Source organism: Hemicordylus capensis, chromosome 3 (genome assembly GCF_027244095.1).
Source record: "Hemicordylus capensis ecotype Gifberg chromosome 3, rHemCap1.1.pri, whole genome shotgun sequence".
Classification (NCBI taxonomy): domain Eukaryota; kingdom Metazoa; phylum Chordata; class Lepidosauria; order Squamata; family Cordylidae; genus Hemicordylus; species Hemicordylus capensis.
The window spans coordinates 167,201,972-167,218,337 of record NC_069659.1 but is presented as its reverse complement, the minus strand read 5'-3'; the positions used below and the strand labels follow the sequence as shown (position 1 = coordinate 167,218,337).

Here is a 16,366-nt window from a genome sequence, read left to right as displayed (position 1 = left end):
GGATTGGGCAGGGCACTGAGTTTGACTCTGCTTATGCCCCACCTTCTCCAGGTGTGTACCATCTATAGGGCTGATTCTGCTGTTTCAAAACTCTGGCTGAGCCAGAGACTGCAGGATGGAAGAAGCAACTCCTTCGGCTGGACATTGAGTGTGCTCTTGTTTCTGCCCCACCTTCTCTAGGAGTGTATGTGTCTAGGTGTCTATGAGGCTGATTCTGCTGCTTCAAAACTCCAATTCTTTGGCTTCCACAAGGCTCATATTGCTAATATTATAAAGCTTGCAGGAGAGACAAGAGAAGAGACAACATCTGCTCCCAGATAGACCCCAGGGTGTGAGACTGGGTGCCTGCCTGCTTGCTTGTCCTGCTGCCCCTGTCTGTTATCTACCCCCACTTGGTCAAAAACTATAAAGTTTTCTTCTCCTTGGTATGTACAAAATTGGCTATCATCTACCAAGTAGATAGCAACCCGTTGGTTAACATTTGGGGGCTCGTTTGCTGGGATCAAGCAAGGTGGCTTCCCCAGCCTCGCACTACTTGGCCTGTGAGCAGTCGCTCTGGGTCCCCTCGACAGCTGGGCAGCACGCACTGGCATCCCTTTGTCCGGAGTCCAGCTTTCAAGGAGGCCGGCTTGAGGCACCCTCCAGCGATTTAGAGCAATGCCAACAGAGGAAAAACTTTCCACCTTTCAAATACTTCTCCATGGGTCTGAGAACACAGGTAAGAAATAAAGTCCCTCCTAGACATTCCTGGCATGTGACTGGTTGTTTCCCGGGTAGTCGGCAGGTGGCAAGGCTTGGGGAGAGTTGGCCGGCCATCCCTGGGGTCCATGTGGTACCAGGGGAACCCGGACCACGAGTTGCAAGCAATTTGTTGGGTGCTCATCCCCACTTGGTTGAAAACTGCCAGTGGCACCAGGGGTCGGCTGACCAGTTCTCCCGGGGCTGAGTCCATCGCGGTAGGGAACACGGTGCAGTGAGGCCGGCAGCAGAGAGGCTATGGTGCTCAGGTGCACCAAGTAGGTTCATCACCGTAAGACCAGAACGAGAGGGCAATGGGTTCCTGTGTATTGAAGCGCAAAGAGACGTCTTGCACCCCATTGCAGAGTATTCTTAAGGGCTGGATTCAGTATGGGGAAAATTGAGCTCAGGAAGAGCAGAATGACTATGTATTGCCGTGATCAATGGCAGTACTATGCCCTGTCAGGAGTAGTACTGTCTGTGGCCCTCAGAAGGTTCATATGATTACCTAACAATTTTGTAATTGTTGTTCTGCTCAAGAGCTGGTAAAATTGTGGAGCATCAGTATGTTCAAAGGTACTCCCTGATTTGGTCCCCGAGGACTATGATTCAGAGGAAGGGATGATTGCATTTTGCTAAAATCATGATGCCTGTGTTCTGTTTCTAAGCTCAGCAACTACTTGCTGCTTCAACAGAAAGAGCGGGGAGCAAGGGGAAAAGCGCTCGCCACTGCATGCACTGTTAAAATGCAGGCAGGCAGGATGGAACTCCTGAAAGAAATGTGTCTCTTGTTGATATTTCCTGTTGCTACTCTGTCTCATTGCAACTGTCACCCCTATGCTGCTAGATGGGGGTGGAATCATGGCGCTTTTGCAAGCTCTGATTCCAAGTCAAGAGGAGATTGAGTTTTGTGTCCATGCTCTGCTGGCTCAAGCTGCACGCTCAGCTCTGCTGCCAAGCAACATAGTACATCAGGGCTCCTCCACCCCTGTGCTGCTACCTCTACTGTTAAGAAAACTTGCAGACATTCTTTGGTAGCTTCTCCCTCTTGGGAACAAAGGTTGCTTTGTTTCCCTTTTTCTTTTTCCTTCTTCCTTCCTTCAACTGCTTGCAGTTGGGGAGAAGAGGAGAAAAAGAAGGGGGGAATAGTGGAAGAAAGGAATGTGCAATGTCTTAACGATTTTAGTTAGGAAATGATAAAAAGGTTTAATGGCACTTGTAAGTTCAAAGAGAAGGTAAGCTGAATTACAGACTGTTTTGTGAAAGACTGTAATAACTTTTGCCCTGTTTGAGTTACTTTGCTAACTGAGTTTTATGGCTAAATGATTGTGTGCCCTAAATATGTTTAGGTGTTATAAAATCCTCTGTGATTCTGAAGAACAAAAGGTGTAGATTTACAGGCTACTTGAAAATGGATGTTTTCTGTTCTGTAAGCCTTAAACATGTTAAAACCAGGTGCGTATCTATGGTAGGGCAGGCAGGGCACGTGCCCTGGGCGCCACTTGAAGGGGGGCACCATCTTAGAAAATTAAATATTTTGAAAAAATGGCTGCCAAAAACAAAATGGCCACCATGCATGCTCAAATGGCCTTTGTGAGGCCATTTGAGCATACGCAGTGGCCATTTTGTTTTCAGCAGCCTTAAAAAAATATTATTTTAAAAAATGGCCACCGCACATGCTCAAATGGTCCCTGCAAGGCCCTGGAGGCCAGCAGGGGAAGGGGGAACCTTTGCAGACCCCCCCCCACGGCCTTTAGGAAGCCCCCCAAAGGGGCTACAGGTAACTTTATATATATATATATATATATATATATATATATATATATATATATATATATATAAAAGTCACTGTACACATATTCAGTTTGGCACTACGTACAGAGAATCAGGGCTTGTGAATAATGAGCTGAAGCTTATGAGCTAGGATTGTATTCATTTGCTCTTACTTTGCTTCTTGTGATAAGTGAGTTAAATTTGAGGTCTTAATAATATGGCTATTAATGGTGAGTTTGTCTTTGAATCAGTGTGAAATCCTTAGTATTAAGGCCCACTGGGAGTTTCTTGCTCTCTTTCTCTCATTTTAACTGTCTTTCTGAAATACTAGAATATATTCCAAGCATTGACACAGTTTACTCTGCATATCCTTTAATTATTTTCAGAGTATCTGGGAAAAGTCAAATTCTCCATTTATTTTTAAAACTTATGTAAAAGTGATGCTACAATGCATAGTAGAGAATTAGACAGGCACTTCTGTTTAGTTTTCCAAGAACACTTCCACATAGTATTTGGGTATTTCATGAGCCCCAGCATACTGAAATTTGTAGTTTTCCAGCATTTTTTGGTCTGGAAATAGTTTTTGAAATATTAAAAGATTGACGAGCTTGACTTGTACTTTTGAGCTAATATTATGGTGAAGTTATCTGAAAGATGGGTGTCAGATGTTTGGACAGGGGGCGCAATTTCAGTGCTTGCCCTAGGCGCTATTTTCCCTAGATACGCCTCTGGTTAAAACCACAGCATTGTTTTGTTCACACAAGAATGTAGTGTGACTGTGTCTATTAATGCCTTATGTTAATTCCAGGGGTGATGTGTGTGTGTTCTGAGCGGGAGCCCAGATAGGCTCCGGTGAAGATTTTGTTCCTGAAAACTTTATTCCTGTTTAGTCCTGTGCAGGATTCCTCATTTTGTTAAAATGCCGTGAGCTGGGGCCAAAAACCCCACCATCTCTGTGCAGATGGGACTTTTGTTGTGTTTGTGAATATGTAGAACTTACTCTGATAACTGAATATCAGAATTCAGTTACTGTATCAATTGAAAAATTGGTTGTGGCCTGAGCAGCGGAGGGAACTTTTGGCAGTCCCAACTGACCAACTGGGATGCTGAGGTTTTCCTTCTTTGCAGGTCCTCCCGATATCAAATTGATTGTGTTGTCTCTGTCATTCAGATGCAAATGTTTTTGCCAAATGTGATTTTACACTGTAGTGCTGACTTTTGTGATACTTTCTTGAGCTAAAGGGAGACTGTATATGGGAAAGCTTTGTGTAAGTGTATAGATACAACAAGCAGGCATATCTCCTTGGCAAGAGAGAAAGGGGGGGCTCTTAGGTTCCTCTAACTTTGTTTACGTTTCTCTGTATAGACTGTATACAGGCCTTTACATGTTTGTTTTATTGCTGCTTCTGTGTGTTTTTATCCATGTATAGTTTTCTGTATTTGTATATTATATATTGTAATATCAGATTGTTTTTATATTTTTAGCTAAATACTTTTAATTCATCTTAATTATGTGTTTTAACTTTTGTAAACCACCTTGTGATTGTTTTTAATGAAAGGCGGAATATAAATCTAACAATAAAAAATAAAATAAATTTTGTGGAAGCACTTGTATAGAGGTACAAGGCAGAAATTCATCAGGGGATCTCTGATGTGGAAGCTGCACCTGTTGAATTCCTGCCTGGAACCGCCCCCCCCCCAGCCCAAAGTCATTCTGAAAGAGCAAGGGAAAGAGTGGGTGTATGGAGCCTCATCTCTAAACCACCTTGAATATGGAGGCTTCAGTTGTCCATACTGAGGAAATTAAGCCTCCATTTTCACAGGCAAGCTCAGCTCTGCTGTACAATCATGTGGTGGGAAATCTTAGTTTACCTAGAATATTAAACCAGAATATTCGTTTGTTGACAGTGGGTAGAAATGCCGCTTCCCGCCTCAGCTCCTGTGGGCTGAGGGCGGGGCGGGGGGCGGGCGGGTTGTGCACCTGGCCTGAGAAGCAGGCATGCCAGTGCTATCTTGGCCCCCTCCATGTGGCCAGTGGCCTGGCCAGTCAGGCGAGGGGGCAGGGGGAAAGAGCCAGCCTCCTCACGGGCAGTCTCTTTGCTGCCAGGCAACTTTTTCCTTGGCAACTTCTTTTTCAACTTTTTCTTTCAACCTTTTTCTCCCCTCCCTGCTTTCCTTTCAAAGTTTTTTCTTTTCCAACTTTTTTCTTGCCGTGCTGAGAGGCGACGGAGCAGCACACGGAGTGGAGCGTCCTGAGGCGGCTGGGGTTCGCACTCTTCTCCCGCCCCCTGCTGCACACAAAGCCATGGGGTTTGAGGAGCCCTGCACCCTTCCTGGGCTGCCGGGAGAGACGAGCACAGGGCGGCGAATAGGTAAAGCTACTGATCTTTCTCCCCATCTTGCCAAAGCCAGGAGCAGCAGCCTGGTATTTGCATAGCTTCTGCGAGGTTGACTCTTACAGATCCACCTCCTTAAGAGGGCGGATCAAACAGGCAGCCGCTAATCAAGCTGAAAGAACCTTCAGGCTGTAAATCAGTCCACAGGCGACTCCCTGCTTCGTTTCAAGCCAAGCAGCAGGGCTAAAAAATTAGCAAGGGATTGAACTACAACAACAAAAAATCTGGGCAGACGGAGCGGGGAGAAGGCACTTTTTTGAGTGTGTGTGTGTGTGTGTGTGCATAGGTGGAACTGGGGTGGGGCAGGCAGGGCACGTGCCCCAGGCACCATTGAGGTGGGGGCGCCATACCAGTCCCTGCCACCCCCACCCCATTGCCCACCTGCCCAGCCCCAGGGCCCCTCAGCCACTTGCCTCCAGCTCCGGCCTAGGATCGGCAACGAGGCCTAGGATCGGAGCCGCCTGCAAACTGCAGAGCTCTTCTCTCCCCGCCTCTCAGCTGATCGGCGGGTGGGCCGGGCTTCCAGAGAGGCCTCCGAGTAGGCCTCCCTGAAGCCTGAACTCGGCAGGCCCCAGCAAGCCAGGAAGGAGGCTGGCAGAGCTCCCTGCAGCAGACCCTCCCTGCAGCAGACCAGACCATCCAGCACAGCTTTTGCAAGGTAGGCTGTGAATCCCTTTTTGTGGTTATCCCCGTATATAGGGATCTGCTTGCCATAGGGCTTTGATATGGGTGGTGGGGCGAGACTGAGAAGTCTCTGAATATTTAATTTAAAACTGACTGAAAAAATGTGCTGGCTATAGAAACAAAAACTATCTAAGGCCCATAAGTGGCTTGTTTCATGGCAGAAAATTACAAAAACTTCTGGAACTAATATTTATTCATTCATTCATTCATTTATAAATGCACTTATGTTCAAGTTGTTTTGCAACCCAGAAGGTCTGAGTGAGAACTGTGAAGCATGTGTTGTGCTTTTATTTTATTTTTCTTATGTGTGAACTGCTCCCCAATAACTTGCAGGGACTTCAGGGTAAATCTGGCCAACATGTGAATGCAGCACCTCCATTCCAGAGGAGATGTGTGTTAAAGCGCTTTAAAAGCCTGGTGTGAAAAGACTCCTGGAATCAAACTTTACTGAATTTGTTCAAGAATTCTGAGAAAGCAAACATAGGCTCACCCTGCGTGGTTGAAAGTCTCCTTTGCTAATCTGCAGCGAGGGGCCCATTTTAATAATTTGTCTTTCTAGTGTGTTCTAGGCATTAAAAGTAGCACAGATGTATAGTACTCAATGTATATCACTATATATTGTGACGTGTGCGTGTGTGTGTGTGTATTCAGTGAAATGTATTTCCAGGCAGCATGCTTATTTTGAAATATCAGACTTAAATCCTTGGGGGCCTGGGGTGTGTGGAGGCCCTGGACTTTGAGGGGCTGGTGGCCCATTTTAAAATCTCATCTCTGGGCCCATTCCAACCTTGCTATGCCCCTGGCAGTCACTACACATGGGTTTCTGCACAACACCTGCACAGAAGAAACTTCCATGTAGAAAATGTGTCTCTTGTAAATTGACCCTGAATTTTCCATCCATGACTGGGATATCTGAGATTTAGAGTCAATAATAAAAGAACAGCACACTGCTTGTGACGGCAAGGGGCAAATTACAATGATTTCTTAGTCTGGCAGGGGCTTGTTTTGGCCCTGGCAGAACTCAGCTGTCTGCTTCTGTTGAAAATTCCTCTGTCTTGTGTGGCAAACTAATGTATCCTCCTCCCTCTTGGTGTCAAAGTAAGCACTAGAATGGTGAATGCACATACACCCCATCATGAGCCAACAGTCATCACAAGACAAAGGCTGGTAGGAATCATTCACCGGTTTATAGACACCCCCCCACACACACACACCACCTTCTTCCCCTATTTTGCTAGTGGCTATTTGGGCAGGTGATCCTCTAGGACAAAGTCATGTTTTTTTAAAAGAATGAGATGAGACAGAGAAAATGACACTTGGAATTCTCGCATAACTCCTGACTGTTGTTCTAAGTCTTTGGATGGCTCATGTTTTCAGGTTTTGACCAACAACCATGTCTAGATGGTACAGTGTTCCTTTTAACAAGGATTTCCAGATATTGTTGACTACAAGTCCCATCATTCCTGTTTGGACAAGGATGCAATTTCAGTGCTTGCCCTAGGTGCTATTTTCCCTAGTTATGCCTCTGTGTGTGAGAGAGAGAGAGGAAGAAGTTTGTAGGACTGCAAGGAGGGATCAGAGCAGGCAGCAAGGGCTGGGCAAGGAGAGATATCTGTGGCAACAACGAAAAAGGGTTTGAGTTAAAGATTTGTTGGGTAAGTCACTGTGCAGTCTTATGCATGGTGTCCTTTTTCTTGATTGGAAGGCCCTTGAGGCGGGAACTCACTGTCTCATTCTTTGTAAAGCACTGTGTATAGGGACCGCATCAACAACTTGGATGAAAACTCCAAGACGTTCAATGGGTATAGTTTGGGAGTGAGTGTGGAATGAGTGTGCATAGGGCTGCGGTCTTAGATTAATGTATGACATGTGGAGGTTATGGGCATGAAGGAGCCACTGATATACTTTCCATGTCATCAGCAAACCTAGTGGCAGAGTGTGGTAGGTGTCTGCTTGGGAAGTTGAAGGTTGGGAGTTCAATTCCCAGGGTAGTTAGAAATTTTTTTCAAATCTGAAAAACTCCATATTTATTATTAAACTTAGGATATTATTATTACAAATGCCTGGTAATACCCTCCAGTTCTAACTCCTCCTAGTTCAATAAATTACATCTTTGAATTCATGCAGATAGACCTGACATGTGGGCAAAGTGCCTCGATTGCATTGCAGAGTTGGGAGATTCCGTGCCTTCTGGGAGGCAGCTTTATGAGAAAATTTTTCATCTCTTCTATGAAAAACATAGTAACATCAAGAACCCCTGAAAGGTACTTGGGTTAGGACGTGCAGATTGTGGGTCTCTGCTTGAGCCAGTTTCAAGCTGTTGGCACTAAGAATACTTGAAAGCCAAACAAAAGGTGATAGACATGTGATCCTTTCCCCTACCACAGTTTGTCATCTCTAAATAGCCCCTTCCCTAAACTGTTTTTCTCCTGCAGGTATAAAGATAAAGGGGACCTTTCCCCACATGGTAGAAATCAAGCTTGGGAGGATGTTATTTTCAGGGCAGAAGTGGCACAGAAGTGGCTCTTTTCCTCTCTTCTGCTTCTAATTGCAGTTACAGTGCTGCTTCTCACGGGAACATGGGAGGCTTTCTTGTACTGAGTTGGACTATTGGTCCGTCTGGTTCAGTGTTGTCTGCGCTGAATGGCAGCGTCTTTCAGACAGGAGACTTTCCCAGCCCTGGCTGTTGATGCTGGGGACTGAACCTGATTGTCTTCCCATTTATGTAAAGGCATTGTGATTGCACTGCTGCTAGCTCATAAGAGATCACCTATAGGTTGAAGTCCAGATATTCATTTGACCCACATGAGTTACTTCTGATTTTGGAGCAAATGATAATGGTTGAAAAGCCATTGAAATTCAATACTGTTTACACTTTAGGTGTGCCTGGAAATCACTGAGAAAACTAGTTTGCTTATAAGGCAGTGTGGTGTAGTGGTTAGAGTGCTGGACTAGGACTGGGGAGACCCGAGTTCAAATCCCCATTCAGCCATAATACTAGCTGGTTGACTCTGGGCCAGTCACTTCTCTCTCAGCCTAGCCTACTTTACAGGGTTGCTGTGAAAGAGAAAATTAAGTATGTAGTACACCGCTCTGGGCTCCTTGGAGGAAGAGCGGGATATAAATGTAATAATAATAAATATTTTGATTAGTCATTCTATCTGAATGCCTGTAAACACGTCTGGTTCAGTGTTTTCTACACTGACTGGCAGCATCTTTCAGGCGGGAGTCTCTCAATATCATTCCATCTATTCATTCACAGGAGAATAAGTCCAATTCCTCCCGCCTGAAGGATCAACCAAGTAGCTTGGCTACTGCTGACCTACATCATTTGAGACAGACTAAAATCACAAACTTTCTATTTCCTTTGGAAAAGATTTCAGGAAGTTCTGTTAATGTAGCCAATTCCCTCTCACAGCAATGACAGTCCCAGTTGGTCTTGGCCAAACTGAAGCATTTGAACTCAACATCTGGGGATGTACTGCTAGAAGGGATTGTGGGAGACTCTTTAGAGGTGGAACCCTCGGCAGTACAGCCCACAGCGGGAAATGGTGTGGGTTCCTCACTCTTGGAGTCTTCGATTAAACAGCTCTTTCCTGCTTGCTCAAAGACTTGTTATCCGAGTGGTGAACATTCAACTTGGAAAATTCTTGGCTGGAATATTGCCGGGTGGAAGGGGAGAGTAATGATGCAGAGTTTATTACTTTTATCCAACAGTGGGACATTTTCGTGTTTCAGGAGACGTGGACAAAAGAAGAGATCAATATCAGCGGCTATACCATTTATTCACCGAAAGCTCACTCAGACACTGATAGAGGAAGGCTGAAGGTTGGTATGTTGTATATCGCTAGCCTTGAACGTAGAATCCACCCGACTAGCTGACCTTCCCCCTTATGCCATGGCAATTCTGATCAAAGCTAGGAGTGGAGACTTGTTACTGATCAATGTTTATTTGCCTCCTGGTCAATCGATTAATTCCACTATTATTATTGGGGAACAGTTGGATACATATATAACTGAAGCACTATTGAATTTTCCCCAAGCTTCTGTAATTCTTATGGGGGATTTTAACGCCAGATGTGGTTCCGATGATAAAATGTTGATGGCCTTGCACTTATGGAAATGGGGTGATTGTTTAGAGGGTGCCCCGCTTTCCAACCGTTATTCTAAAGATAAATTCATCAACCCATCAGCAGCCCAACTGCTTTATCTAACTAAGATACATGAGCTGACCATTTTAAACGGTACTATATCCCCGGATATTCCTGGGGAATTTACATTTCTTTCCTCGTGGGGAAATAGTATTGTGGATTATGCTATGGCTTCTAAATCTATTCTTCCCTATGTATCTTTTTTTTAAGTGGGTGAGCAAATTTTTAGTGATCACCTTCCTATCAACATCCATTTAGATCTTCCTCTGGAAAGGAAGGGTAATCTGTTCCCCTGTGGTTTTGAGGACAGTTCTGCCAATCCATGCTGCAAAATAAAATGGTCAAGGATGGTAGAAAATGAGATATCCAGGTTTTATGATTCTCCTGAAGGTAGAGTCTTATTTAATTCCATTGTGCAAGCACACCTGGGACAGCATATAATTGTGGCCTATGAAAAATTAGAAACTGCTCTTATGCAAAAGTTTTTATACTGTAGTAAGCTGCACTCTTTACAGGCCTACTGTAAAAGAGCAGCTAATAATTGGTTTGATTTGCATTGCAGGACCCTACGCAAGCAACTGCTGAGTATTTACAGAGAATATAGATTGGGCACAGAACAAATAGTTCCACCAATTTACTATCAGATTAAAAAGGCATACAAAAGCAGTCTCAAATTTGCTAAACAAGCATTACAGCAATAGTTGTCCCTATATTCAAAAATGGTTCTCATTTAGATCTGTCTAATTATCAACCCATCAGTTTACTGTCAGTGGTTGGCAAATTATATGCATTGAACCTTTTGGATAAGCTTGAGGCATGGATTTCAGAAAATCAAATTCTAGGGATTGAACAAGCGGGCTTTAGAGCAGGTTGCTCTACCCTCAATCACTGCATGATCTTGTACCATCTAGCAAAGAAATACTCTAGCGGCCCCAATTGCAATTTTTTTGTGGTCTTTATTGAATTAAAATCTGCGTTTGATTCTATCTCCAGATATCTATTGTGGTCCAAACTTGCAAAAACAACAATAGATAAGAGATTGCTATTTTTGATGATGCAGCTTTATTCTAATTCCTCATTGCGGGTCAGATATGCTACCAATGGGGCCCTAACTGATCCAATTCTCTCTACTTGAGGGGTCAGACAGGGCTGCATCTTGGCCCCAACTCTGTTTAATCTCTTTATTAATGATTTGGCACCATTTCTGGAAAGGGTGGATTCCCATGCTCCGAAGCTGGCTAATATACGAGTGCCCGTTTTACTTTACACCGATGACGCAGCTGTGCTATCTCAGTCCAGATTAGGTCTGCAAAGACTGTTGCGTGCTTTTGCTGGCTACTGTAATGATAACAAACTAACAGTTAATTATAAAAAAACAAAGGTCCTGGTTTTCTCAAAATCCAGGAAATTACACAAATGGGTAATAAATCAGAATCGCATTGAGCAGGTATACAGCTATAAATATCTAGGTATAATATTTCAATTTAATCTTAATTGGAACGCCCATAGGCCGTCTTCAATTCATATAGATTGTAATACACTCAGTGCCTTTTTGCATTTTTATTATTCTAAAGGGGGTCAGTCTGTTCCCATGGCTCTTCAGGTATTCCATGCTAAGATTGTGGCCCAATTACTTTTTGGAGTCCCGCTATGGATCCAGGGAGTGTCAGCTGAACTGGAGAGAGTACAGTCTATTTTTTTTAAGAGCAATACTCGCAGTGCCTAGGTGCGTGTCATACTCTGTTCTATGCTTGGAATCTGGGTCTTTCTCCATAGCTTGTATAGCCTGGGAGCTTACCTTTGCCAGATGGTGTAAACTCTGCTCAGAGATTCAGGAATTCTCTTTTTTTCAATACTTATGGGTGGATTCTTATCCCAACCCTTGGCTAACATATGTAAATAACAAAATAATGCAACTGGGCCTTTCTCATTTTGAACTTCTCACTTTGGAATGCAATAAGGTAAAGGAAATACTATTTCTCCGGTTGCATGACACTGAATGTCAGGAACTAATGTCTTTGGCATCCTCCAACAGGACTTGTTCCCCTCTGCATTTTGGGATTTTGCCACCTAAGGGAGATAGAGGTGCAAATTATTTAACAACATTGCACTTTTCTAAATTTCGGGTCTCATTTGCTCGGGCTCGGTTAAACGTGTTGCCCTCTTCTCTTTTGGAATGGAGGTTTGCTAAAGACCAATCTGCTACGGTTTTTTGCCCTTGTGGTGCTGGCCTCCTGGAAACTGTCACCCATGTTCTGCTATACTGTTATTTGTATTGGGATGCTAGAGAAGAACTTATTTCCCCTTTGTTACTCAAATTTCCTGGGAGGTACGAGCATTTTTATACATATTACTGTCTCGCCGATGTAAGCTCTGATATTACAAAAATTGTACCAAAATTTTTTTATGTTGTCATTAGGTTAAGGTCTCATTAAGTGCTTAACTGTGGGAGCTGTTTATGCTTTTTAAACTAATTTTTTAAATGAATGACTGTATTTTGTTTTATTGTGTTTTAGTATTGTTGTATTGGCTATGTTTGTTTCTATTTCTGCTGGCCAATGGCTGTAATTAAAAAATGATGATGAAGGAGCAATATAGTTGCTTTTTAGAACATTGGGTGCAAACACTGAACCTACAAGTATTTCTATTCAGACTTTTTTTGGGGAGCGGGAAACTGTCCGGCGCAGTCCCCCGCCCCAAGCATTTGAGAAGTTCCACCCTCATGTTACTGAGCTGCCAAACCTAAAAGGTCTCCCCTCAAAAGTGTATTTTCTCCCCACGCCAAAATTAAGTGAGTTGTCCCTTAAGTGTTCCCCCTTTCAGCAACTGTCATAATTCACGCATGTGCACAAGGCACTATACAACCCCATGCGCCACATGTTTACTCGAAGTTCAGCCCAATGCATGGAGTTCAGTGGGGCTTGTTCTGGACTTGGCCGCCATGGGGGAGATTAGGGAAGGACACACACACACCCCACAGCTGCCATCTCGGCTGCACGGCAGCTGGAATGTGGGGGGCGGCAGCGGCGAGACAAATGGTGGGGGTGATGAGGTAGGAGGTGGCGGAGAACAGTGGCCCCACGAGGGAGTCCAGCAGCAGTGACAGCAGGCCCTGGCAGAGGGGGCGGGTGAAAAGGGCAGGGACGGAGGGAGCCCAGCAGGGAGAGAAAGCGTTGCCGAGGAATGGGGAGGGAAAGCTGTCAGTGGCGGGAGGAGGACGGGGACCTCCGGAACGATGGGGAACGGACTCTCTCTCTCTCTCTCTCACTAAGACTGCTCCATTCATTCATATTCTCTCTCTCTCTCCCACCAAGACTGCTCCATTCATTCTCTCTCTCTCTCTCTCACTCACACCAAGACTGCCCCATTTACTTTTTCAAGCCAAGACTGCTCCATTTTGGCAGAGGTGGAAAGGAAGAAGAATGCATTTTATTGTTATGTATTTTGTACAGATTGCACTGTATTTATTTTATTAGAATTTTTAATTCAATTTATTTTATTTTATTTTAAGTTAATCTTGGCCTAACAGCACTTCAGAAGTTAATTTTTGATAAAATTCATTTTAATTAATTTCACTTTAATTTGATTTAATTAATTGATTGATTTATATTAAGTGTTACTTTAATAATCAGCACCCTAAAAATTGACCTCGACCCCCATGAGCCATGTCACGGTCAGTTTCGGCCCACCAGCTCATTTGAGTTGTGCATGCCTGGTCTGAATGAACGGCCTGAAATGGCTGATAAGACTTGTTTTGTTGAAAAACATTCTTACTTATGAAAAGTAGACGATATGCCCCTCCTTTTGTCTTTTGAGTCCACCAGGATGTCCTTAAGAGCCTCCCTCGCCAAAAAGCTTACTGCCATCAAATGGCACTGAAGTGAGGTTGGTCTTATATGAAGGACCGACCTGCCAATATTGTAACCAAATGTGACCAACCACAGACGACACAGCTGCTCGGGAAGCAAAACGTCCAGAGTCCAGAGTGGCATCAGATATAAACACCTATGACTTTTGGATCTTAGCCAGTTGTCTGCATAACTTTGTCGGGTCAGCTGGCAGGTCCTGGATGAGGTCATCCAGCCAAATCAGGGAGACTCTAGAAAGTAGGGAAGATGCTGCCGAGGCCCTGATGGAGAAAAGAGCTGCATCATGCTACTTATGAATGGCTGCTTCTAATCGTTTATCTGTCACATTCTTTAATGCAGATTCCCCATCCCAGGGTTACATTGCCCCCGATAAGAGCAACCACTGGGAGTGGTCGCTCTTGGTGAGTGGGAGGGGGTCTTGGGCATGTCAGGAAAGATCCCTGTCTGGAATCTTGGAAAGCTGCTGCCAGCCAGACTAAGTTAGATGGACTAACTCAGTAGAAGGCAGCTCCCTATGTTCCAACTTCAAGAATGGTAGATAATAATACAATGGGTGACTCTGGACCAGTCATGTACCTCTCAGGGTTGTTGTGAGGATAAAAATAACCACATACACGGCTCTGAGCTCCTCGGAAAAACAGCAGCATATAAATGTAAAAAAAAAACAACCCAAATATTTTTATCTCCTTCAAAAGATTCCTTCTGTGTCCATCATGGAAGAGGGAGCAGTCCTTTTAGGGTGGTGTATGAGGACTACTTAAATTTCTGTTGCAACATTGCTCTCCCAAGAAGTTTCCAACCTTATGGACAAGCCCAGGGCCTAATGCCATATGGAAAAATTTTAACAGAAGGTTATGTAGCAATTTTGCCAGTGCTCAGATGTTTATCTTTTATGGCACCTTTTTCTCTGGCTAAACTGTTATCTAACATTAGATGAATAGAAATTTAGTCTTGACCTCCTGCCACCCACGCCAGCGTCCAAGAGCAACTTAATTAAGAAGAGCATCCTCTTCACACATCAAGCAGGTAATGAGGTTTCCTAGACTATGCCGGTAACTTTCCTGAAGTACATTGAGCTCAAGCAGTTCCTCTGAACCTTCTTGGCTACTACAATTTCCCCTCTTCTTTTCTTACACAATATCTTCCAGCAATATTTTCCAAGAGTCTAAAGTACCTTCTCCTTTACATTACAGCTATCTGAAAGTTTGGCTGTATGGTTCCTTTTCCCAAAATGACTGGAGAATCAAGGAGTACATGAGTGAGTACAGTAGTGGGGATTCTATGGTCCTTTATGTTGTTTCAAGCTCTACATGGTTGAAAGCTCAAATAGACTTTGGCCCTGATACGTAATTGTAATGAGAAGCCCAAGCAATGCAGGATGCTGCAGTGATAGGTGTCAGCGTCAAGCCTTTTGGTGAAAAATAATGCATCTGGTACCATCAAGACTGTGTTTTCTAGCTAGTTTTAGGCTAAAAATTAATTGCCATGTCAAAATGAATAGGAAAAGCAACTTCCAACTTTGTTAAGAATGGCCATCAAAACAATTTAACTGTTCCTGGTTTAACATATCAAAATAGATGTTTTTGGTACTCCCAAATAAAGTTCTAACACATTTATTAGACTTTCACTGTATAAAAATGTACAGCGGCTTTATTGACATGTACATTCCATTATGTTTACAGCTGCAAGATATGAGGCACACTGAGTATTGCACTTCATTAAAATTTCAGGCTCAAACATAACCCAGAAGTTTAAATGAAACTGCTGTTTTGCAATTTAGTAATTCTTATACAGGACAAACATTGATATCTTTATATACAGCGTGATACTGGTTACATTTATGCCTTCCTAACACTTTTTTTTAATAACAGTCTAAGAATAAACCAGAATATTCCTCTTTTCCACCTCTACCCGCGATGCAGTTACAATTGTACAGGATTACAAAAAAAGTCAGTATACAATAATCAACTTTTTCTTCATCTGATATCCAGCATCATTTGGAGTCCATGGAAACAGAGAACCTTTAATGCTTCTTTGACAGCAATTATTTATTAAGTATCCAATGCATCGTAGCTGATGCGCATAATGGCCACATGCAAACACCTCACAAGTTTTGATGTCTTGAGTTGTAAATGTCAATTTCCCACAGTAAGGATTATGTACATGGTATTTGGCATCCTTTTTGCACTGCAAATTGTTCCTTTCCCCTGGATTATGAAATGGTCCCATCCTCATTTTAACTATGGTTTGTATTCAACTCAGGACACTTACGGGATGACAGCAGTTTTGCTCTGGCAAATAAGAGGACTATGGACTAAAACGTATGTGCATTTCTGCAAACTCCACAGCCTAGTGCAAATTCCTCACCAGTGGGCGGATGGACTACGTGAAGGGGACATTCTGTTCCTTCAAGCTGCTTACCCTTGGGACCTGTAATGAAAAGTTTAAGAGCAAATGAAACCTGCAACAAGAATATACACATACTCCTAGAAAAGCAGATGGCTGAACGGTGACATTATAGAACTTGAGGCTTCAAACTCTAACTTTTTTTGTTACTACAACTTATAAAAATATGCATTTCCATAATTTAGCATTAAGAATAATACAGTGTACAAGCAAACGGCAATAAAAATACATGGATTTACCTTCACTCTCCCAACATTTTACAGCTATTCATTCAAATCATACATCCAATGTATGCCCACATCAAATACACAAATAAATAACCCCAAAATCAACACTGCCCCCAAAATCA

At 43.4% G+C, this 16,366-nt stretch overlaps 1 protein-coding gene and 1 long non-coding RNA gene across 19 annotated transcripts in view; one reads left to right on the top strand and one right to left on the bottom strand.

Annotated features, from left to right (window-relative positions):
- On the top strand, positions 1-16,261 carry LOC128349364 (uncharacterized). Of its 5 annotated transcripts, none has more exons than XR_008318778.1 (5): positions 1-51; positions 7,719-7,855; positions 9,330-9,419; positions 14,805-14,869; positions 15,874-16,261. It is a non-coding gene; the product is annotated as an uncharacterized LOC128349364 (long non-coding RNA). The 5 variants fall into 5 exon arrangements; XR_008318774.1 differs by lacking the exon at positions 1-51 and adding an exon at positions 4,374-4,883; XR_008318775.1 differs by lacking the exon at positions 1-51 and adding an exon at positions 4,374-4,883 and having other exon boundaries at positions 9,309-9,419.
- Positions 15,224-16,366, bottom strand: part of MYCBP2 (MYC binding protein 2) — a 259,460-nt gene continuing 258,317 nt past the window's right edge. For all 14 annotated transcript variants that reach the window (XM_053305497.1, XM_053305498.1, XM_053305501.1 and 11 more), the window contains one exon: positions 15,224-16,041. In XM_053305497.1, the coding sequence (XP_053161472.1) occupies positions 15,926-16,041 (116 nt within the window). In that variant the 3' untranslated portion in view covers positions 15,224-15,925. The remainder of the gene's footprint in view (positions 16,042-16,366) is intronic.